Source organism: Citrus sinensis, chromosome 5 (assembly GCF_022201045.2).
Source record: "Citrus sinensis cultivar Valencia sweet orange chromosome 5, DVS_A1.0, whole genome shotgun sequence".
Lineage (NCBI taxonomy): Eukaryota > Viridiplantae > Streptophyta > Magnoliopsida > Sapindales > Rutaceae > Citrus > Citrus sinensis.
The window spans coordinates 36,316,883-36,341,745 of NC_068560.1; the positions used below are offsets into that span (position 1 = coordinate 36,316,883).

The following is a 24,863-nucleotide window of genomic DNA, read 5'->3' on the forward strand; positions in this document are numbered from 1 at the left end:
TATTTTATTTCCTTTAGAAACTTCAAATTTTTTTCAAAACCTACATGTGTCATGTCCCCTATAGTTTATAAGAACCTCCAACCTTTTATATTGCATTAAGGTGCGTTAAGCTGTAATGCAATATTATGTTTGGTGCAACATGTACCGTAATATATATAATAATACATGTATAATAAATGGTATCAGAGTTTAATATATGTACAATTATTTATATTACTATTAATTTTATATTAATAATATTCAAAATTATTAATATTTTTGTATTTATTGTTAGTTATATTAAATTACTTTAAAAATATTTAATTTTTTATATTAACTATTGTAATATAATTAAATAGAATACTATTAAAATTATATTTGTATTTTTATATATTATTAAAGTATTTATTAGTTGTTATATTATAGCAATTATTTTTATATTAATTATTAAATAATAAATTATTTAGTTATATTTTAATATAATTAAAATAAAAATATAGTACAATATTATTGAATAATAATAGACAAACTTATCAATTTACATTAATAATTATGATGTAAAATAAAAATAATTAATAAAATAATGGAGTTTAGCTAATGCAGCAATTCGGCATTCCAAATTTATTCCAGTAATCTAAAAGGTATTGATTTTTGGTTCGTTTGAAAAAAAAAGTTTTGTATCCATTTAAATTGGCCAGAATTTAGTCATATGCTGATTTGAACTTTTGCCTGGCCCTCGCAATCCGCACAAGCAGTTCCATCTCTGGATAGATACTGTTTCCAGACTAGTAAAATTATCAGCACTCAGCAAAATCGGAAACTCAAGTCAAGTTGTTAATAATATACACACGTGTCATATATTTATAAATATAAATATAAATATATATATATATATGCGCCTCCATATAAATTGGCTGAACTAGTTCTCTTCAATTGAAGTGAAGAAAAATTTCAATGTATATTACTGAAAAACAATAATTTTTTAAATAAAAAAAGAGAGAGAGAGAGAAAAAAAAAAGTAATAATATAATATAGGGGGGGGGGGGGGGGGGGGGGCGCGGCGCTCAACTCAACCAGGAATTGAGTGAGATCGATTAGGAAACTTGAGGCGGAGGTTTACATGGTAAGTTTGGCGTTGAGTGTTGGAAAAGATAGCATGACCACGAGCAAAGGCAAAGGAACCAGTGCCTCCAACCACAGTTAGTTCCTCATTCTCTTTGTGAGCAACGTCGTTTGCCTGAACGCTGAGACTTCCGGAATAATCGGGAGTCTCAAACGTCAGGTAAATAATATTGAATGCCGAATGGGCAAACTGTTCAATCGGCACGATGAAACCTTGAGCTTTTCCAACCGACCGAGAAGTAATCTCGGGTCCCTCTGTAAGGGTATGATGGAAAACAAATGCTCCAGCGCCGCTAATCTGTGCCACCGATGACTGCGTGTCTGAGCTTACAATTTGGGGTTGCTGAATATACAGGGACAGAGCCATCGAAGGAATCTTTGAGGAGTGATTTCTGCGCGCCGCGGGGGAAATCAAAGCCAAGAGAACCACGGTTAATGTAGCCAAAACAACTGCAACACAGAATATAATCCTGGGGAGCATAATGCAGCTGTTCGATATCTTTTTCTGTCTGATCGTATTCTCAACATTACGTACCTTTTAATACGACACTTCCGGTTGAAAGTAACCTGCTCCTCGACTGTCTTGTTTTGCTTTTGGCCAACCAATTCACTTCTTTGAAAGCTGTACCTAACACACGTACCAAAATTTAACTGCAAATTAAAGTTCGATAAGTCAAATTTAGAATTGATTTCAATTATTCACATTGAATTAAATTATAAAAATACAACGATGATTAATTTAAATTAAATAAAAAAGTGAATAATTAATTTAAATTGTACAAAAAAAAAAGAATTATGGAGGATGACTTCCCCACTCCTATTTCATATTTTCTTCATCGATTTTTCTTTTACTATCCTAAACTATTATATGCTTAAAGTAATACCTCACAGTAAACGCTAGAGGGTAATTTGCTTTATTTGTATCTTTTTTGTATCGAAGAATCTTCTAAAGAAGTAAAAATAGCTCCGAAAAGTCGCTGAATGAACAGTGCACGCATAAGCAATAGTTGGTCTTTAAAACAGTACTTCACACGCGTTGATGTTCTATGGATGCTGCTAAATGAACAGTGTCGTACATATTATCAAATGAACACATTATCATTAAGAGTAACCGTTATCTACTTATCTTTCATATTTTGCGGGCATCGCCTCAATCTACTGATACTCAGTGTTTGTTAATCGATGTTACTAGTTCAACTGAAGCTCATTGTCAGCAGTGTCGGCATGACGTTCTCTTCTTTTATCACCGTACACCTAAACCACGCATCTTTCATTTCAGTCATTGAAACTCGCTGGCTTTTGAGTTCTCATAATCCTTTACTTTCTCTTTTTGTGAGGATTAGACCTTAAACACTAATTAAGATTTTTTTTTTTTTTAGTTTTTATTTTAAGATAACTGGAGTCTCATTATCGTAAAAGTTAATTACAATTCTATCCAAACTTGATCCCGGGGTTTTTAATGCAAGTTCCGCCATGTGATTTTGGTACATAATCCACTTCAAAAAGATTCTTAAAAACTCCAAACCTGATCCCCAGGGCGTTTAATGCAAGTTCCGCCACGTGATGTTGGCACATAATTCACTTCAAAGAGATTCTTCAAAACAAATGCTTGATACGATCAGTATTCCACCCCACTTCTGCTAACGCTGTTGTTAATAAGATGCACCGTATCCATGGCATCGGGTTCAACAATTGCAGGAATTAATCCTGTTCCAATGGCTAGTCACAAGCCTTTTCAGAATTGCAACAGAAATGAGTCTTACGAACGGAAGCAGCCGTTGTTTCACCTTTTTCATTCTTCATGAGAACGCCAATACACAAGACGGCCGAGATAAAAGTTTAACATTAACATTAAAAGCGCGTGGATACCACAATCTAGAACCAGACCTCTCCTGAGTCATTCTTGGCTCTTCCATCAAGCCACATCTCAATATCCATTTCCCAAATTCAAAATTCATCCTTCGAAGTTTCCATCTAATTCATCCTTTGTGTCCGTAGTGGGTGAGTAGCTGGCGAACTCTTGATATCCATGATACAGCCAAAAGAAGTTCCCGACTTTCTTAACATTCTGGCAATAGTCACATTGAAAGCAGACGGTTTGAAATGATATTCCTTTGGATCGAGAAATGTTGTAAGGCCCGTTCGAAACTACAAGGGCATATATTGAGTCATGCTTTCTTCTCATAGAATCTCAAAGGATCAAATGCCAAATGTCATGCCCTATTTATAGGGAGGCTTGCCAAGCTTTAGGGTTCTAGAGAATTCTACCAACTTGCCTAAATATCTAGATATTTACATGTACTAGAAATGTGTAGAGAATTGTACATATGTACAAGCTTGAATTGTGCTAGATTTAGCTAGAAAGCCTTGAGTGCGTCCGTCTTCACGACCGCGGGATGGCTCCGGTGGAACATACACACCAACACCACCCTCTTCTGCTGGGTTTGGAGGGTTGGCCATTGCAGTGCGCAAATGGACTGACCGTTTATTTTTGCACTCATGTACATGAGCCCCTTCTTGGTGAATGCGGGCTGTTGGCGATTAAGTGCGCCAAGACGTTGGAGAGAACCCATGTTAGCTCGTCTCTATGTTGTCCGTCATGATCGTGAAGTGTGAGCCAAGTAAGTAATGTCGCCACATTCACAAGCAATGGATGATGGCTGGCAAAAATCAAACCACGCCAAGACGTTGGAGAGAACCCATGTTAGCTCGTCTCTATGTTGTCCGTCATGATCGTGAAGTGTGAGCCAAGTAAGTAATGTCGCCACATTCACAAGCAATGGATGATGGCTGGCAAAAATCAAACCACTCTATGCACAGTGCCTGCAGCATGTTTATCAACAATAAAGTAAGCGAAAACAGAGATCTAAGGAGCAGCATTTAGTAGCAGCTAATAATCACTTAACCATACCATAAAGTAAATCAACACCAAAAAGTTCCAAGAACAATCCTCCATCGCCGCAAGAAAAGCCTAGATAATTGCAATTCATTATTCACAGAGACATGCATAGATGAGTGAAACAAGAAAAAAGACTAGACAACCGATGAGCAAATGCTTATCCCAAACATATAAAAAATAATGAATTACTGCAAGAGAAGTTAAGAAACTATTATTGTTATTCTTGTTATTCAGTAATGGTATAGGATGCACGGATGAGTGAAACAAGGAAAAAGACTAGACAACCTATAATAAATTACTGCAAGAGAAGTTTAGAAACTACAATTGTTATTCAGCAATGGCATAGGATACATAGATGACTGAAACTAGACAACCTGTGAGCCCAAACATTCCAAAAACAAGTCATCAACATCAGCACTCTGTTCACATGGTCAAAATAACCAACGACGGAGCACCAGAATCACTGCAACCACAGAATGCAGGAGGAGTTGATGGGTCTAACTCAACTAAGCAGAAAATAATAAATTAGCAGTAGAAGCTCAACAGCATAGCATTCCATAATTTTACCACATGGAAAATGCTAATTGCATATACGATAACATATCCCTTCACTGCATAATTTCAGCAAACTTATAAATTTGAGACCACCCCAGACAGACAAAAGAACAAAGTTACAAGCTTAAAAAACTGGAAAACAAGAATCTGAGAAACAAGGCAACCACTTATTGAATAGGGAAAGAAGCAAACCAGGCGGTAATCCTCACAGAAGTCAAGACTCTTTTTGTATCACAAGTTTGCAAAATGAAAAGATCAGACTAAGATTGAGCCTAAAAAGTATTGACAGAAGCAAGAAACTTAAGCATGCTCAGGGGTTTTTTGATAAGCTTTTGTCCTTTAACCATTTTTCAGATATTCCACAATATTCCACAAATAAAAAATGAAAGAAACAAGCCAACCACTCATCGAATTGGGAAAGAAGCAAACCAGGCGGTAATCCTCACAGAAGTCAAGACTCTTTTTCTGCAATAAAAGTTTGCAAAATGGAAAGATCAGACTAAGATTGAGCCTAAAAGGTATTGAATAAGGACAAAAGCTCATCAAAGACCCCCTGACCGTGCATATTTCAGATATTCCACAATATTCCACAAATCAAAAATGAAAGACCAAGTTACCAAATGTATTTTGTGCATTCAGCCAACGAAAGTAATAAACTGGGCAAAGAACAAAAATGGGTTTAGTAGCACAGTCACAATAATCCACAAAAACATAGAAATGCTGTCCCCACGGCATAGCTTTCGGAGTAGAAAAGCAAATTAGAATTTGAACTTTTAGGACACATGGGCACAAGTAGGAGCAAGAAATAATAAAAAAGAACTAAAAAGCTCAATATACACTAGAGTAACATGTTCCAAAAATCCTTTCAAAACACAGGAACATCTCTAAATCTGCGGCACTAAAAATGGGAGAGAAAGAAATGGACTAGCATACTATCTGAACTTTAAGTGCTTGGGTAGCATAGGTAGAAATGAGAAGTCAGTTAAGAGATGAAAACACGCAAATCCCTCAAAATAAATAGCCTTCACATTCCTCAAAAATTTGAAACACACTGCCACCACTGCAACAAAATTTGGCAAAACAAATAACAAAATTAGAAACACGCTGCCATCACTGCAACCAAATTTGCAACAAAATTAGAGACCCCCGGTTCAGCAGAGTCCCAGTTGTTACACAAAAGCAAGAAACCTCTCACTATCACTGCAACATAAATTTGCACAAATGATAACCAAATTACAAGTTGATTTTATGTGTCTAGACAGCTGGAAAGAGAAGTAATAAACTAGAATATTAAAAAAAAAAAGAATAACCAAATTACAAGTTGATTTTACGTGCCTATACAGCCACAAAGAGGAGTAATAAACTAGAAAGAAGAATAGAAAAAACGCAATTAAATGCCCCCGAGTGGTAGAATGGTTGACACTCCTCAAAAACTAAGAATATTTCTCAAACACAGCAACAAAAAATTGCAAAATATGAAAGGACCAAACATACACAAATTTCTAAAAAAACTCACCAGAAGCCAAATAGCAAACTCCCAATAATCCTCAAGAACTAGGATCGTTTCTCTACAGCAGTATAAAACTTTACAACAGGGACACGACCAACATTCACACTGCTCTTGAAGGATCATTCCTCTACAGCAGTATAAAACTTCACAATAGGGACATGATCAACATATACAGGTCTTGAAGGATCATTTCTCTACAGCATTAAAAAATTCACAACAGGGACATGATATAGACACTGCTCTTGAAGAATCCATAAAAGTGATTTAAGGAAAGGTCTAAAATAACTCATTATAGACACCCTCCGGTTAAGCAGTTCCAATACTCGTAAAAAACTAACCATTTCTCTTGCACTGCAACATAAAAAATATTGCCCCAAAGCATTCATAATAGAAGAGATAAACTAATCGTTCCCAAATAGCAGAGTCCAGATGTTCCTCAAAGATTATGAATATTCCAACATCACTGCAACAAAAATTTGCAAAAATGAAAAACCAAACACATAACCTCAACTTTATAGTATTCAGAAAGCCACATATGGAAGCCAAACCCCAAAAAACCTCATAAACTCGGAACATTTGCTATCACTCAAACATGAGAAAATGAAAAACCATATTATCATTACAAGCTTTATATATTTAGACACATTAAATATAAATTATGGAAAAGAATAGGAACTTATTAGGCAGCCCAGAGCATTAGAGTCCCGGTATTCCGCCACAACATGGAAATTCTCCAAACCACTGCAACACAAATTTGCAAAAGTGGCAGGACATCGTAATGAAACTCAAGTAACCAGACAACTAGAAATAAAGATAATAACAGGAAACAACAAAAATACTCATGAGTAACCCGCGGGGCAATCTCCCAGAATTACTGAGAAAACGCCAAAACTTCACCTAAAACTGCAGCACAAAATATGTAAGAATAAAAAGCTGTAAAAAATAGAAGTTCAAATATTCAAAAAGGTGCAGATAGAAGGGAGATAATACAAGAAATAATCTAGTGCGGTTAGATAGCCCCAATACACATTTTGCCATCACTGCTCCAGAGATATGCAAAAAAATGGAAGACATTAAACTGAATTTCAAGGATTCAGTAATGAAAGGGAAACAAAAGCATGCTGGAAAACCCCCCTAAAAAAAAAAAAATTGTCCCACACTCCTTGATAACTCTGACCTTATCTATCACTCCATGATAAAAATTCTAAAAATGACACAAACGAAATACTATGAAAAGCTTGGGTTAAAAACTCACTATAGACACTCCCTGAGTTGCACAAGTCCTTATATTGAACTACTCAAAACATCTCCTCTCACACTGCAAAAGTTTGCAAAAATGAAAGAGAGCTTAAGCGTTCAGATAAGACAAAACACGAGTTGCACAAGTCCTTCTAAGAACTACTCAAAACATCTCCTGACACGGCAAAAAAAGTTTGCAAAAATGAAAGAGAGCTTAACCATTCAAATAAGACAAAATATTACTCACATACAGTCTTAAGCATTCAAATAAGACAAAATATTACTCACGTACAGTCTGCTCTAAAGCATTCATAGATAGAAGAAAAAAACTAAAGAGAGGTTTTGGGGCGGGGGGAGCTCATTACAGAGACCCCAAGTAGCAAAGTCCAGATACTCCAACATCACTGCAACAAAAATTTGCAGAAATGAAAAACCAAAACATAACCTCAACATTATAGTATTCACAAAGAGAGCCAAAAGCAAAGAGAGAGAATGGAAGTGTCAATAGAAACCCCCTGAATAGGAACCCCCTGAATAGGAAGATGCCCCAAAAATATAAAAATAATCCCGGAACAGTTTGCTCTCATTCGAACATGCAAAAGTGAAAAACCATATCACAAACGTTATATATTTAGACACAACCCAACGCAGAAACAATAAATTAGGGAAAAGAATAAGGAACTTATCAGACACCCCCCAGAGTAGCATAGTCACAGTATTCCACAAAACCTAAGCTTTTCCAAATCACTGTAACATAAATTGCAAAAGTGGCAGGATATTATAATGGAACATAAGTAATCAGTCAGCTAGACATTAAAAAATAATAATAATAATAATAAAGTGTAGCACTAAAAATACTCATGAGCAGCCCCCATAGCAATGTCCAGAATTACTCAGAAAACACGAAAACTTTGCTAAAGCTGCAGAGCACAAAATATGCAAAAATAAAAAGCTGAAAAAAAAATAAATAAAAGCTTAAATATTAAAATAGGTGCAGATAGAAGGGAGATAACAGGAGAAAGAATGTAAGTCATCACAACACGGTGAGTAACACTGTTAGTTGGCCCCAATACTCGATCATGTTTTGCCACCACTGCTCCAGAGATTTGCAAAAAATGAAAGGCATAATTATAAACTGAATGTTAAGGATTCAGTTAAGCAGATGTAGTAGAAACAAACTAAGAAAGGGACTAGCATCAAAAACCCCCTAAATAAAATAGTCCCACACTCCCGAGAGCTCTTTCTCTAACACTGCATTATAAAGATGTTAAAAAATGACACAATTACAAGGGAAATACTAAGAAGAATTCTGGTGAAAAATTCACTATCGACACTCCCTGAGATGCACAAGTCCTAATGTTCAACAACTCAAAACATCTCCTCACACTGCAACAAAAACTTGTAGAAACGAAAAAAGAGCTTAAGCATTTAGGTAGACAAAATATTACTAACATACAAAAAGAATTAAGCATTCAGGTAAACAACATATTACTATTACTAACATACAAAAAGAATTCAAAGATAGAAGGGAAAAACTAAAGAGAGGTTGGGGAGTAAAAGGAGCATTACAGAGACCCCAAATAGCAGTGTCCAGACACCCCACATAAACCATGAACATTCCAACATCACTACAACAAAAATTTAGAAAAATGAAAAACCAAAACATAACTGCAACTTTATACTGTCCAGAGAGAAAGCCAAAAACAAAGAGAAAGAATGGAAGTGTCAATAGAAACACCCTTAGAAGAAGACGCCCCAAAAATATCAAAATAAACCTGGAACAGTCTGCTATCACTCAAACATGCAAAAATGAAAAAAATCACATTATAAACCATATATATTTAGATAAAACCTGACACAGAAACAATAAATTAGGGGGAAAAACTAAAGAGAGGTTGGGGAGTAAAAGGAGCATTACAGAGACCCCAAATAGCAGTGTCCAGACACCCCACATAAACCATGAACATTCCAACATCACTACAACAAAAATTTAGAAAAATGAAAAACCAAAACATAACTGCAACTTTATACTGTCCAGAGAGAAAGCCAAAAACAAAGAGAAAGAATGGAAGTGTCAATAGAAACACCCTTAGAAGAAGACGCCCCAAAAATATCAAAATAAACCTGGAACAGTCTGCTATCACTCAAACATGCAAAAATGAAAAAAATCACATTATAAACCATATATATTTAGATAAAACCTGACACAGAAACAATAAATTAGGGAAAAGAATAAGGAACTTATCAGACACCCCAGAGTAGCATTGTCCTAGTATTCCACAAAAGCTTAGAAATTCTCCAACTCACTGTAACATAAAATAGCAAAAGTGGCAGGATATTGTAATGAAACGTAAACAATCAGATGGCCAGAAATTAACAAGGAGTACGACTAAAAATACTCATGAGCAATCCGTATAGCAATGTCCCAGGATTTAGAAGACACCAAACAAGACTTCCTCTAAAACTGCAGCCCAAAAAATATGCAAAAATAAACAGCTGAAATAAAAGAAAAACTTAGATATTTAAACAGGTGCACATGGGAGGAGGTAATAGAAGAAAGAATGTAAATCATCAAAACCTCCGGCGTAGCACGGTTAGCTAGCCCCAATACTTGATAACATTTTGACATCATTGGTCCAGAGATTTGCAAAAAATAGAAGACATAATTATAAACTCAGTTTTAAGGATTCAGTTATGTAGATGTAGTAGAAATGAACTAAGAAAGGGAAAGGAGAGCACCCTAGAAAACCCCCCTGAATAAATTAGTCCCACACTTCTCCAGAGAGCTGACCTTCTCTACCACTGCATTATAAAAGTTTTAAAAATGACACAACTACAAGGGAAACACTATGAAAAGCTCAGGTTAAAAACTCACTGTAGACACTCCCTGAGTTGCACAAATCCTAATACTGAACAACTCAAAACATCTCCTCGCACTGCAACAAAAGTTTGCAAAAATGAAAGAAGCTTAAGCATTCAGATAAGACAAAATATTACTAACATACTGAAAGCATTCATAGACAGAATACGAAAACTAAAGAGAGGTTTTGTTTTGGGGAAGGGGGGACCCATTACAGAGATGCCAAACAGCGAAGTCCAGATACTCCATACAAACTAATGAACATTCCAGCACCACTGCAACAAAAATTTGTGAAAATGAAAAACCAAAACATAAACTCAACTTCTTGTATTCAGACAGAGAGCCAAAAACAAAGAGAAATAGAAACCTCCCGAGTAAAAGACAACAAAGAGAAATAGAAACCTCCTGAGTAGAAGAAGCCCCAAAAAATATCAAAATAAACTAGGAACAGTTTGCAATCACTCAAATCATGCGAACATGAAAAAAACCTTGTATATTTAGACACAACCTGACACAAAAACAATAAATTAGGGAAAAGAATGAGGAGCTCACCAGACACCCCAGAGTAGCATAGTCCCAGTATTCAGATAACACAAAACATTACCAACATACAGAGAGCATTCATAGATAGAAGAGAAAAACTACAGAGGTGTTGCAGGGGGCAAAAAACTCATTTACAAAGACCCAAATAGCAAAATCCGCATACTCCACATAACTATTTACAGAGACCCCAAATAGCAAAGTCCGGATATTCCACATCTACGAACGTTCCAACATCACTGCAACAAAAATTTGCAAAACTGAAAAACCAAAACATAACCTCAACTTTATAGTATTAAGATAAAAAGCCAAAAACAAAAAGAAAGAATGGAAGTGACAATAGAAACCCCCGAGTAGAAGACGCCCCAAAAAAATCAAAATGGATTCGGAACATTTTGCTGTCATGAAAAAACCAAATTATAAACCTTATATATTTAGACACATCCTGACACCGAAACAATAATTTAGGGAAAAGAATAAGGAACTTATCAGACACCCCCGGGGTAGCATAATACCAGTATTCCACAAAATCTTGGCCCGAGTAGCATAGTCTCAGCATTCCACAAAAACTAGGAAATTCTCCAAATCACTGCAACATAAATTTGCAAAAGTAGCAGGACATTGTAATGAAACGTAAGTGATCAAACAGTTGGAAATAAAAGAAATTAACAAGGAGTAGGACTAAAAATACTTGTGAGCAACCCGCATAGCAATGTTCTAGAATTATCAGAAGGAAGGAAATAAGAGAAAGAATGCAAGTCATCACCACCCCGTGTATGGCACAGTTAGCTAGCCCCAAAAATCGATAACGTTATGCCATCACTGCTCCAGATATTTACAAAAAATAGAAGATAAAATCATAAACTAAGGATTCAGTCATGTAGATGTAGTGGAAATAAACTAAGAAAGGGAAAGCAGAGCACGATAGAAAACCCCCTGAATTAAATAGTCCCACACTCCTCGAGAGAGCTGACCTTCTCTAACACTGCATTATAAAAATTTTTAAAATGACAAAACTACAAGGGAAATACAATTGACACTCCCTGAGCTGCACAAGTCCTAACATTGAACAACTCAAAGCATCTCCTCACACTGCAACAAAAGTTTGCACAAATGAAAGAGAGCTTAAGCATTCATATAAGACAAAATATTACTAACATACAGAAAGCATTCAGAGATAGAAGTGATTGTGGGGGGGGGGGGAAGGAGAAGAGTATTACGGAGACCCCAAATAGCTCAAAGCTAGTAATACTCCATATAAACTACTAGCTTTCCAACATCACAGCAACAAAAATTACAAAAATTTGCGGAAATGAAAAACCAAAACATAACCTCAACATTATAGTATTCAGATAGAAAGCCAAAAACAAAGAGAGAGAATGGAAGTGTCAATAGAAACCCCCCCGAATAGGAGATGCCCCAAAAATTAAAAAACAATCCCGGAACGGTTTGCTCTCATTCGAACATGCAAAAGTGAAAAACCAAGTTACAAATGTTATATTTAGACACAACCTGATGCAGAAACAATAAATTAGGAAAAAGAGTAAGGAACATATCAGACACCCCACGGCAACATAGTCCTGGTACTCCACAAAAACTTAGAAATTCTCAAATCACTGCAACATAAATTTGCAAAAGTGGCAGGATATTGCAATGAAACGTAAGTAATCAGATAGCCAGAAATAAAAGAAATTAACAATAAGTAGGACTAAAAATAGTCATGACCAACCCACATAGCAATGTCCCAAAGTACTCAAAAGACACCTAAACTTCCTCTAAAACTGCAGCACAAAATATACAAAAATAAACAGTTGAAATAAAATAAAAACTTAAATATTTAAACAGGTGCACATAGAAGGGTGGTAATAGGAAACAGAATGTAAGTGATCAAAGCCCGGTGTGTAGCGCGGTTAACCACCCCCATACTCGATAATATTTTGCCATCACTAAGCTCCACAGATTTGAAAAAAATAGAAGACATAATTATAAACTGAATTTTGAGGATTCAGTTATGTAGATGTAGTAGAAATGAAATAAGAAAGGGAAAAAAGAGCACGCTAGAAGACCCCCTGAATAAAATAGTCCCACACTCCCCTAGAGTGCTCACCTTCTCTAACACTGCATTATAAAAATTTTAAAAATGACAACTACAATGCAATTTCTATGAAAAGCTTGGGTTAAAAGCTCACTATAGACACTCCCTGAGTTGCACAAATCCTAATATTTGTTGCACAATCTCCTCGCTGCAACAAAAGTTTGCAAAAATGCAAGAGACCTTAGGCAATCAGATAAGACAAATATTAACTAACATACTGAAAGCATTCATAGATAGAATAAAAAACCAAAGAGAGGTTGGTGAAAAAAACTCATTACAGAGACCCCAAATTGCAAAGTCCACATATTCCACATATCTACAAACGTTCCAACATCACTGCAACAAAAATTTGCAAAAATGAAAAACCAAAATATAACCTCAACTTTATAGTATCCAGATAAAGTCAAAAACAAAGAGAAAAATGGAAGTGTCAATAGAAACCCCCCGAGTAAAAGACGCCCCAAAAATATCAAAATAAATTCGGAACATTTTGCTATCACTTGAAACATGCAAACATAAAAAAATCAAATTATAAAACTTATATCAGACACAACCTGACACAGAAACAATAAATTAGGGAAAAGAATAAGGAACATATCAGACACGCCAGTACTCCACCAAAACATAGCCCCAGAGTAGCATAGTCCTAGCATTCCACAAAAGCATAGAAATTCTCCAATCGCTGCAACATAAAGTTTCAAAAGTAGGGGTCATTGTAATGAAACATTAGCGATCAGACAGCTAGAAATAAAAGTAATTAACAAGGAGTAGGACCGAAAATACTCATGAGCAACCCGCATTGCAATGTCCAAGAATTATCTGAAAGGAGGTACTAAGAGAAAGAATGCAAGTCAAATTATTACTAACATACGAAAAGAATTCAAAGATAGAAGGGAAAAACTAAAGAGACGTTGGGGGGGAAAAAAAGCATTACAGAGACCCAAAGTAACGAAGTCCGGATACTCCACATAAACTATGAACATTCCAACATCACTGCAACAAAAATTAGCAAAAATGAAAAACCAAAACATAACCTCAACTTTATAGCATTCAGATAGAAAGCCAAAAACAGGGAGAAAGAATGGAAGTGTCAATAGAAACACCCGGAGTAGAAGATGCCCCAAAAATATCAAAATAAACCCGGAACAGTTTGCTATCACTCGAACATGCAAAAATGAAATAAACAAAACAAAACCTGGCACAGAGAATAAATTAGGGAAAAGAATAAGGAACTTATCAGACACCCCAGAGTAGCATAGTCCTAGTATTCCACAAAAACTTAGAAATTCTCCAAATCACTGTAACATGTTACAGAAGTGGCCGGACATTGAAATGAAACGTAAGTAATCAGACAGACAGAAATAAAAGAAATTAACGAGTAGAACTAAAAATACTCATGTGCAACCCGCATAGCAATGTCCCAGAATTACTTAGAAGACACCAAAACTTCCTCTAAAACCGCAGCACAAAATATGCAAAAATGAACGGCTGAAATAAAATAAGAACTTAAATATTCAAATAGGTGCAAATAGAAGGAAGGTAATAGGAGAAAGAATGTAAGTCATCACAACCCCATGTGCAGCGCGGTAAGCTAGCCCCCATACCCGATAATATTTTGCCATCACTGAGCTCCACAAATTTGAGAAAAATAGAAGACACAATTATAAACTGAATTTTAAGGATTCATTTATGTAGATGTAGTAGAAATGAAATAAGAAAGGGAAAGGAGAGCACGCTAGAAAAACCCCCTTAATAAAATAGGTCCACATTCCTCCAGAGAGCTGACCAGCACGCTAGAAAAACCCCCTGAATAAAATAGGTCCACATTCCTACAGAGAGCTGACCTTCTGTAGTTCCAGAAAAATAGAGGACATAATTATAAACTGAATTTTAAGAATTCATTTATGTAGATGTAGTAGAAATGAAATAACAAAGGGAAAGTAGAGCACACTAAAACCCCCTGATTAAAATGATTCCAGACTCCTCCAGAGAGCTGACCTTATCTACACCGCAATATAAAAATTTTAAAAATGACACAAGGGAATTTCCATGAAAAGCTCGGGTTAAAAACTCACTATTGAGTTGCACAAGTCCTAATATTGACAACTCAAAACAGCTCCTCACACTGCAACAAAAGTTTGCAAAAATGAAAGAGACCTTAAGCATTCAGATAAGACAAAATATTACTGACAGACAGAAAGCGTTCATACATAGAACAGAAAAACTAAAGAGAGGTTTTGGGGGGAAGGTGGGGAATCATTACAGAGAACCCACATAGCAAAGTCTGGATACTCCACCTAAACTACGAACATTCCAACGTCACTGCAACAAAAATTTGCAAAAAGGAAAAACCAAAACATAACCTCAACTTTATAGTATTAAGATAGAAAGCCGAAAACAAAGAGAAAGAATGTAAGTGTCAATAGAAACCCCCGGAGTAGAAGACACCCCAAAAATATCAAAATAAATTCGGAACATTTTGCTGTCACTCGAACATGCGAACATGAAAAAACCAAATTAGAAACCTCATATATTTAGACACAACCTGACACAGAAACAATAAATTAGGGAAAAGAAAAAGGAACTTATCAGACACCACCAGGGTAGCACAGTCCCAGTATTCCACTAAAACTTAGAAATTCTCCAAATCACTGTAACATAAATTTGCAACAGAGGCAGAACACTGTAATGAAATGTAAGTAATCAGACAACTAGAAATAAAAGAACTAACAAGGAGTAGGATACTCATGAACAACCCGCATAGCAATGTCCTAGAATTACTCAGAACACACCCAACACTTTCACTAAAACTGGTAGCACAAAATATGCAAAAATAAAAAGCTGAAAAAAATGAAAACTTAAATATTCAAGCAGCAAGAAAAAGAATGCAAGTCATCAAAACCCCATGAGTAGTGCTGTTAGTTAGCCCCAATACTCGAAAACGTTTTGCCATCGCTGCGCCAGAGATTAAAAAAAAAAATGAAAGACATAATTATAAACTGGATTTCAAGGATTCAGTTAAGCAGATGCTGTAGAAATAAACTAAGACAAAGGATAGCATGCTAGAAAACCCCCTAAATAAAGTAGTCCACTCCTAATATTCAACGACTCATCTTACACTGCAACAAAAATTTGTGGAAATACAAAAATTTGTAGAAATGAAAGACAGCTTAAGCATTCAGTCAGATAAAATATTAGTAACATACAGACTGGTGTAAAGCATTCATAGATAGAAGAGATAAACTAAAGAGAGGTAAGGGGGAAAAACACATTACAGAGGCCCCAAATAGCATAGTCCAGATACTCCACAAAAACAACGAACATTCCAACATCACTGCAACAAAAATTTGCAAAATTGAAAAACCAAAACACAACCTCAGCTTCATAGCATTCAGAGGGACATAGATGGAAGCCGAAAACAAAGAAAAAGAATGGAAGTGCCCTCAAAAAGCCCGAGTAAAGGATGCCACAAAAGTACCACATAAACTCGGAACATGTTGCTATCACTCAAACATGCAAAAATGAAAACCAAATTACAAACCTTATATATTTAGACACAACCTGACACAAACAATAAATTAGGGAAATGAAAACATATCAAATACCACAGAGTAGAATAGTCCCACTATTCCGCAAGAACGTAGAAATTCTCCAAATCACTGCAACATAAATTTGCAAAAGTGGCAGGACATTGTAATGAAACTTAAATAATCAAGCAGCTAGAAATAAAGAATACTCATAAGTAATGTCCTATAAGTCATCAAAACCTTGTATGTAATGCGGATAGCTAGCCTGAAAACTTTATAACATTTTGCCATCACTGACCGCTGCACAGATTTGGTAAAAATGGAAGACATAATTATAAACTGAATTTTAAGGATTCATTTAAGTAGATGTAGTAAAAATAAACTAAGAAAGGAAAAAGGAAAGCAAGCTAGAAAACCTCCCCCAAAAATAAAATAGTCCCACACTCCTTGAGAGCTCCGACCTTCTCTCAAACACTGCATTATTAAAATTGGCACAAGGGAAATACTATGAAAAGCTCAGGTGAAAAACTCACTGTAGACACTCCCTGAGTTGCACAAGTCCTAATATTGAACAACTCAAAACATCTGCCCACACAGCAACAACTGATTACAGACAACCCAAATAGCAGAGTCCGCATACTCCACATGAGCTAGAACATTCCAACATCACTACAACAAAAATTTGCAAAAATGAAAAACCAAAACATAACATTAACAGTATTCAGATTAAAAGCCAAAAACAAAGAGAGAGAAAGGAAGTGTCAATAGAAACCCTGCCAAAACACCACATAAACTTGGAACATTTTGATGTCAAAACCAAATTATAAACTTTAAATAACACAACCTAACACAAAAACAATAATTTAGGGAGAAGAATAAGGAACTTATTAGACACCCAGACTAGCAGTATCCCAGTATTCCGCAAAAACATTGACAATCTCCAAATCACTGCAACATAAATCTGCAAAAGTTGCAGGACATTGTAATGAAACAAAAGTAATTTGACAGCAAGAAATAAAAGAATTAACAAAAAGCAGCATGAAAATACTCATGAGCGACCTGCATAGCAATGTCCAGAACTACTGAGAAAACACCAAAACTTCCTCCAAGACTACAGCACAAAATATGCAGAAATAAAAAGCTGAAATAAAATAAAAACTTAAATATTCAAATAGATGCAGAAGAAAAGAGGTAATAGGAGAAAGAATGTTAGTAATCAAAACCCCGTAAGAAGCGCAGTTAGTGAGCCCCAATACTCAATAATATATGTAGTAGAAATAATTATAAACTGAATTTTAAGGATTCAATCAAGCAAATGTAGTAGAAATAAACAAAGAAAGGGAAAGGAGAGCACGCCCCCCAATCAAAACAGTCCCACACTCCTTGAGAGCTCTGACCTTCCCTAACACTGCATCATAAAAAATTTTAAAATTACAAGGAAAACACTATGAAAAGTTCAGGTGAAACTGCGACAGAAGTTTACAAAAGTGAAAGAGAGCTCAAGCATTCAGATAGACAAAGAAGCCAGAAACAAAAATAAAAATAAAAATGGAAGAATAATCAGAGAACCCAACTCATGAATAAGCCCTGATTTTTCTCAAAAAACCTGGAAGATTTTACCATCACTCCAACATAAATTTGAAAAATCAGAAGACCAAATTAGAAATTGAACTATGTATTTAGACAGCATAAGCATAAATAATAAACTTGAAACAACAAAAAACTGTAAAGACACTCCCGTGCGGCATAGTCCCAGTACACCTCACAAGCAGAAATGACATCACTGCAACAAAACTTTGCGAGTGAAGGCCAATTTTAATTTGGGAATTTAGATTGGTAAAAATAGAAGAAAAAGAATAGGACAAAAGACTAGAGCAACCTCATTAGAAAAAAGAGGGCAGAAAAGAAAGAAATACAACTTCTTTAATAACCACAGATATAAGCAAGAAACTAAGAGACAAACACTCATCAGACAGCCCCAAATATTGAGTATGGATAGCCACAATATTCCTCAAAAATTCACGCCATATTGCCATCACTGCAACAAAATTTGAAAAAATGAAAGAAAAGATTATATCTTGAATTCACTCAAGACATCTAGGGTAAAACGGACCACTAACCTTTCACATCAACAAAGAATTAAAGAAGTCAAAACTGCTAACAGATCTTAAACATAGTAGACCCCTCATCTTTCACTGCAACAAAGAATTAAAGAAGTAAAAAAATACAACCGATCTTAGGCATATTCACAAAGGAATGAAAACAAAGAGAAGATCGAAAAACTCATAACAACCCCAACCAAGTGGCAAAGTCCCAATATTCCTCATAAACACCAATTAATTCACATCAAAGCAACAAAATTTATAAACTGAGAGGTATAACGGGATAAATAAAAGCCAATAGTTTAATCACTCCCTGAATAGGCAGCCCAATATTCCTTAGAAACTTGGAACATTTGAATCTCAACATCAATGCAACCTAAATGGCAAGAAACAAAGATGAAAATGCAAATTGAACTCATGCACTTTTAGAAAACCAGACTCAAGAGCAGCAAACGGTGAGGAAGAATCCAAAATCTCATTCGCCACCCCTGCCCTGCACATAGAGCAGATTATAATTTGTAAATTTGTAGTTTTGGTATTCAGGTAAGCAGAAATAGAAGCATTGATAAACAACAAAAAGAACTGAAATACTCAATAGACGCCTGCTGAGTAGCAGAGAATTCCTAAAAAACTCCATACGCCTCTCTGAAGATGCATCACAAAAATTTGCAAATAAAAGACTAAATTACGATCTAAATTTAACATTGCTTGGTGAGCATATAGACAGAAGGGAAAAACTGGCAGAAAGAATTGGAGAGATCAGACAACCACTGCATAGTGTATAGTCCGCCGCAATCAAAACTTGAAACAGTTCACCATCACTGCCTCAGAAATTAAAAAAAAAAAAAAAGATGTTACTAGACGTTAACTTAAGGATTCATTTAAAAAAAATACTGGAAAACACGCTAGAAAACCCGCTGAGGTAAAATTGTCCAAATACCCTACAAACATTTGGAACATTTTACCTACCGCTGCGATGAAAAATTGCAGATTATAAGACCAAAATACAGCCAGATCTTAAGGATTCAAATGTGGAATTAATAAACTAAGAAAAGATCTAATAGCTCGCTTGATTTGCAGATTCCAATGCTCCTCAAATACTTGGGACTATTTCTCTAACACTGCAACATAAAAAGTAACAAAAATGACAACTCATACAAGCTATTAAGTATTAACAGAAGTGATCAACTAAGAAAAGGTTGGAAACCCCCATTATAAACACCCAAAGTAGCTGGGTCCCTATGCTCCAAAACACGGCATTTCTCTTACCACTGCAACATAAAATTTGCAAAATCATGCAAATAAATTACAATAAACTCTTTAAGTATTGATAAAGTTGATAAACTCAAAAATGACATAAATAAAATAGAACTTGTTATAGTCACCGCAGGCAGCATCCCAATATCCCATAACAATTGGGAACATTTCTGCCTCACTGCAACAAAAAATTTACACAACGCTACCGTACCACGATTTAACTGAACCAACAAAATTGCAGGTTTCTCAGAGAATCCAAAATATTGATGAACATATCAAATACTTGGTTAATAGATAAACATGAAGCAAAAGAAACACAAAAATATTAAATCACGCCCTCTTGTTTACTGCTTTGGTAAATCATCTTCCTGTTGAATGTTCATCGGTGCCCTCTACAAGTTATGGGATGACTAACGTGGCACTACCTAAGACAAATGGCAAGTTTGTACAAAGCAATATATCTCACTTCGACAAAACCAAGAACTTGAGATGAAACAAATGCAGTCCAAGGAACTGATTATTATATATCATTAAACAAAAATGTTTACCCAATCGCAATCCAACAAACTCATAGACAATAAATTTTCTTTAACCTCTGCGTCCAACAACAAACATAAACACCATTACAAAAATCTGATACAAAAATATAAATACCATTACAAAAGTGTGATACAAAAATATAACAACAATAAACAATAATTAACAAAAGGGACAAGCGCACGACCATTCATCCTGTAAGCCACATGACTTGCCAAACTAGTCTTCAAGTGCCCATATTTCGAGACTGAAGATGAGACAATTGTTGAATAAAGGAGTTACAAGAAAGATCTGGAACATGAGATGCGTCCACAACAACAGAAACCAAAAGTATACCACAATTGCTCAAAAAAGATGTCACAAGAAGTTCAAGACATTGACATGCATCCACTCAATTGTTGAATAGAAGTCAAAAAAATTCAATACTGAAACATATTGCCATGTCCACAGCAACAGAAACTGAAAAGTTGAGAAGCAGCATCCATCTACCATTCTCTGCAATCAAATTGAAACAGAAACTGGGTAGAAGGACTAAAACCACAGGAGAGGGAAGCCCCCCGAAAAAAAAAAAAGGGAGAAGGGGAAAACAAGTCCTGGAGAAATAGCAGTTCCAATATTTGCCCGTCAACCCAGGTGCACTCCCAATAGTGTATAACCAAGCAAACCATGTGGAGCACAAAACTGGCTCATTAAAGAGATCCACCAAAGAGAAAATAGTGGAAAATAAATGCACAGGAAAAGCTCGCCAGCATTATGTTCCTTAAACTTCGGCACTGCTTCTGAAGATACTAAAAAGTTCAAAACTCCAAAGTGTCTGAACATAATAATTAAGTGACTCCCTCGTGCCCCCTTTCTGCTTCCTCCTCTATTGATTCCATGACTGCTTGATTCCAGCAGCCTCTCAAAAGTAATCAACAACAAATAAAATCAGCTTTGTGTCTCCTAATAATCTTTACAATCCCATGGACAATCTCAATTGGCAGACTTCAACAAGAACTTGACAAAAATGATTGACCAGACTACTAAAGGCAAAATATCTAAAATATTTACCATTAGGAACCCCTTGAAAGCAATAGTCATATACTGTTATCATCATCTTATAATAATGACTGTATATTATTCAAAACAATCAATATCTTTATATTATCAGATGATTGGACTATAACCCTTAGCCATGATTTCTATCAAAGCGCCTCAAAAATCCACAATTAAGAAGTCAGAGAAATCACCGATCAATACAACATAATATCACGATCGGACCTCGGCAAAGATCGGCACAAATTCAGTATTCTGTAACCAAGAATTGAACAAGGAATAAAACAATTCAGCGCAAATCAAGTCTCATCCAATACGATACATTGTCACCGATAACTCAAAAACAATCTTCACACTCGCATGCAATAAATTAATTACCAACAACCCTAATAACCTGACAATCCTCTTTAATGAACGGCACGGATTCAAGATTCTGAAGCCAAGAATTGTTTAGCGCAAACCAATAACACCTTCCTCCCAAACAGAACCAGAAACACCCGAAGGAGACCGAGAAAATAAAAACATATAAATATATACACACACACACACTAGCGCTCAAAGCTACGGGGCCTCTCTCACCCTCGGGTGAAATATATTTATAGAGAGTGCTGGTCAATATCGATGGCTATCGCTCAGCGGGGCATGCACACATCAACGATTCAGATTTAATTCCTTTTCAAAGTCGGTTTATCCGCTGACGCGGTTTCCGCGTTCGGCTAAAATTGTACGCGTAACGCGTCGGCTTTTCTAGAAAAGAAAATTCCGGAAGGAAAAAGTATTATGTTAACCTCTGCTGATATAATTAATCCTAAGCAGATTATTATTTTAATTTAACAAAAGTAAATTAATTTTAAATACACAAATTTCCTTTTTTTTTAATCCACTCACATTTAATTGGATTGCTCCGTACCTCTTCCATTTAAGTAGGATTCTTCTTGGATTGAAGTGAAAATTGGAGTCAGAATTTTGCTATTACGAGTGTAAAATAGGAGTGGGAATAAGAGTATGTTATTTATTTACATGGTTTACTTATCACGAATTGGAATGGAAATTAAAGAATGAGAATGAACGATATGTTTAATTGCTTAAATGAGAAAAGGAATCAGAATCCAAGTGCCGAGCATTGTCTAAAATTACCAATACTTACTAAAGTTTTCATTTCGAGAAAGGTGAGAATGAGAATCGCATTCCCTAGAGCAGTTATATTCCCCAACTCAATTATTATTATTGTTATTATTACGATGATGATGATGATGATGATGATTACTGTTATCAAAATAATTATTACTACTTAATAATAATAAAATAATGATATTAATAATAGTCACAATTATTATAATAAATAATGACAATAATGATCTAAAGTCAGTTTAATAACTTCCAACAATCTATTCTGATTTCAAGATAAAATAAACACACCGATGGTAGTATGGTATATTTTTATTTCGATTCATATAATTAAAGCAAATAATTTATTTCGATTCATTCTCAATTCCGATTTCAGCCTATTCTAATTCTACTCTATTATAATTCTAACTTATTCTAATTATTGATTAATAAATGCACTAACAGTGAAACTGAAGTGTGAAATATGAATTAAAATCTCATTTATGTATTTACTTTATTTTATATTGGAGTGAATTGTTTCAAATTATATTTTTACCTTTATTTAAACAATTGTATTTTTTAACTACAAAGTGAAAAAAAAAATTGTAAAAATAAATTGTTTAGGTTATTATTAATTTATATATTAAAATCAATAATAGTTATTAATATTCTTAATTATGTAAATCATAAATTTTTATTAAATTTAATTTTAATTATGTAAATTAAAAGTTATTGATAAGAGCAATATAAATAAAAATATTATTATTAATAATATAGTACAAAACTACTATTTTCGTAGAATAGACTATTTATCATTATTAATTAAATATAATACTATTTCTTAAATAAATAAAATAATATTGTATTTAAAGAAGTTTAATATTATTACTTTCTTTAATCATAATATTATTAAATAATATAATAACATTAATTAAATAAATATGATGTTATTATTTTTAAATAAATGTAACATGCCACTCGGCCTTTGTGAGGACAGTGATTAAAGCCCTCATAAAAGTATTGTGAGGCCTAAAAATTTCATTTCCAATTATGCTGATAATTGTGTGAAAGCAGTTTTTTCTTTTTCAAAATGAGTAAATATCTCTCGAATATTTGAGAAGATAAAAATTTAGACTCTTGTCTCAATAATTGTCTGAATGTAAATATATTAGTAAATAGTCTGATGTAATATGAGTTGTCATCCAAGATATTAGTCCTTTATATTAAAAAAAATGTAACATTATCTTATTTTAATAAATATAAGTATATTATATTTAATAAAAAAAGGGTGAAAAAAATAAGTCACACTTTCCATAGGAGTAGGAATCTTATTATTCACTTAAAAAATAAGTGAGATTACAGAGTAAGACCCCAACTCCCTTCCTTAAATCAGCAAGTAAATGCTAGTGGTAACACTTCTTACTCTCATTCTAATAAGTAAGCACAATCTTAATTCTAAGGTGGAGTGTTCAAATCTAAAATAAAGAGTTCGAGTTTCTTTAGCATATGTATAGTTTATAAAATATTAAAAAGAAACTATAAACACTCAACAACAATTTTTTAATGAATTTGATGTAATTAAAAAAAACAATAAGATACTTTTCAAGAACCTAATTATTATTGCATTTTACACTCGTTAGGCATATATATTTATATATAAAATTCTTCAAAAGGAAGTTTGTTGAAGTGAGAGATAATATATATATATATATATTTCAATGCAGTGTATTTTATCTTGAAATTTATTTTTATAATGCATTGAATTTTTTCCTTTTATCTTTTAGCTTATTCTCACTGTATCAAACTAATAGATCCATGACTAAAGAATAATTTTATAACATAAATTTTCAATTAAAAAAAAGACAAAAATACATATTTAAACATTGAATTATGTGTTTTTTTAACTTGTCATTTTTAGAGCATCTCCAAAAGACTCTTCAAATAAGATTTTACTTCTTATTTGAAAAGTCATATCAATATTAAACACTCCAAAAGACACGTTAATTTAGATTATTCAAATAAGATTTGTTTCTCACTCTTCAATATTGCCGAGTGAGTTTCTCCCTCTTCTATTAATATTTTTTTATTATTTATTGAAAAGATAAGACTGCAATAATTATTATTTATGTTTATTTTAAAAAATATAATAACAATTCAATTGATAGTGGGAAAGATTTGATTAAAATAATATTAATTTATTCTTATTTGGTAAATCTTTTGGAGGGGATTATATTTTTCTATACACTTATTTGCCACATCAATAAGCAAATTGAAATTTGAAGAGTAAATTTAAAGATCCTTTTGGAGATGCTCTAACTTTAGTAAAAAACTATCTTATTAGAAGATTTCTCCACAAGTATATACTCTTATCCTAAACCCTAGTTTTATTATTTATATTATTTTGAAATCATTTTTATTTAATAATAACAAACACAATCACCGTTTTTTTTTATCGCGTTATAAAAGTATTATTCTTTTTATTTCAAGCTACATGGTTTT

The 24,863-nt window shown here is 34.2% G+C and overlaps 1 protein-coding gene across 50 annotated transcripts; it reads right to left on the bottom strand.

Annotated features, from left to right (window-relative positions):
• Window positions 1-593: 593 nt before the first annotated feature.
• LOC102612447 (dirigent protein 21) lies at window positions 594-21,863 on the bottom strand. Of its 50 annotated transcripts, none has more exons than XM_052440924.1 (8): window positions 11,220-11,235; window positions 6,072-11,102; window positions 4,985-5,020; window positions 4,375-4,463; window positions 4,013-4,072; window positions 2,627-3,924; window positions 1,637-1,729; window positions 594-1,493 (listed from the first exon to the last, which is right to left on the bottom strand). In XM_052440924.1, the coding sequence occupies exons 6-8, from the start codon at window positions 2,674-2,676 to the stop codon at window positions 1,049-1,051; spliced, it is 588 nt and encodes a 195-aa protein (XP_052296884.1). In that variant the 5' UTR covers window positions 2,677-3,924; window positions 4,013-4,072; window positions 4,375-4,463; window positions 4,985-5,020; window positions 6,072-11,102; window positions 11,220-11,235; the 3' UTR covers window positions 594-1,048. The 50 variants fall into 50 exon arrangements, with proteins under 50 accessions (XP_052296884.1, XP_052296876.1, XP_052296849.1 ...); XM_052440916.1 differs by having other exon boundaries at window positions 5,489-11,102; XM_052440889.1 differs by lacking the exon at window positions 11,220-11,235 and adding exons at window positions 15,345-16,458; window positions 16,567-16,626; window positions 16,860-21,863 and having other exon boundaries at window positions 4,013-11,149.
• Between the last annotated feature and the right edge of the window lie 3,000 nt (window positions 21,864-24,863).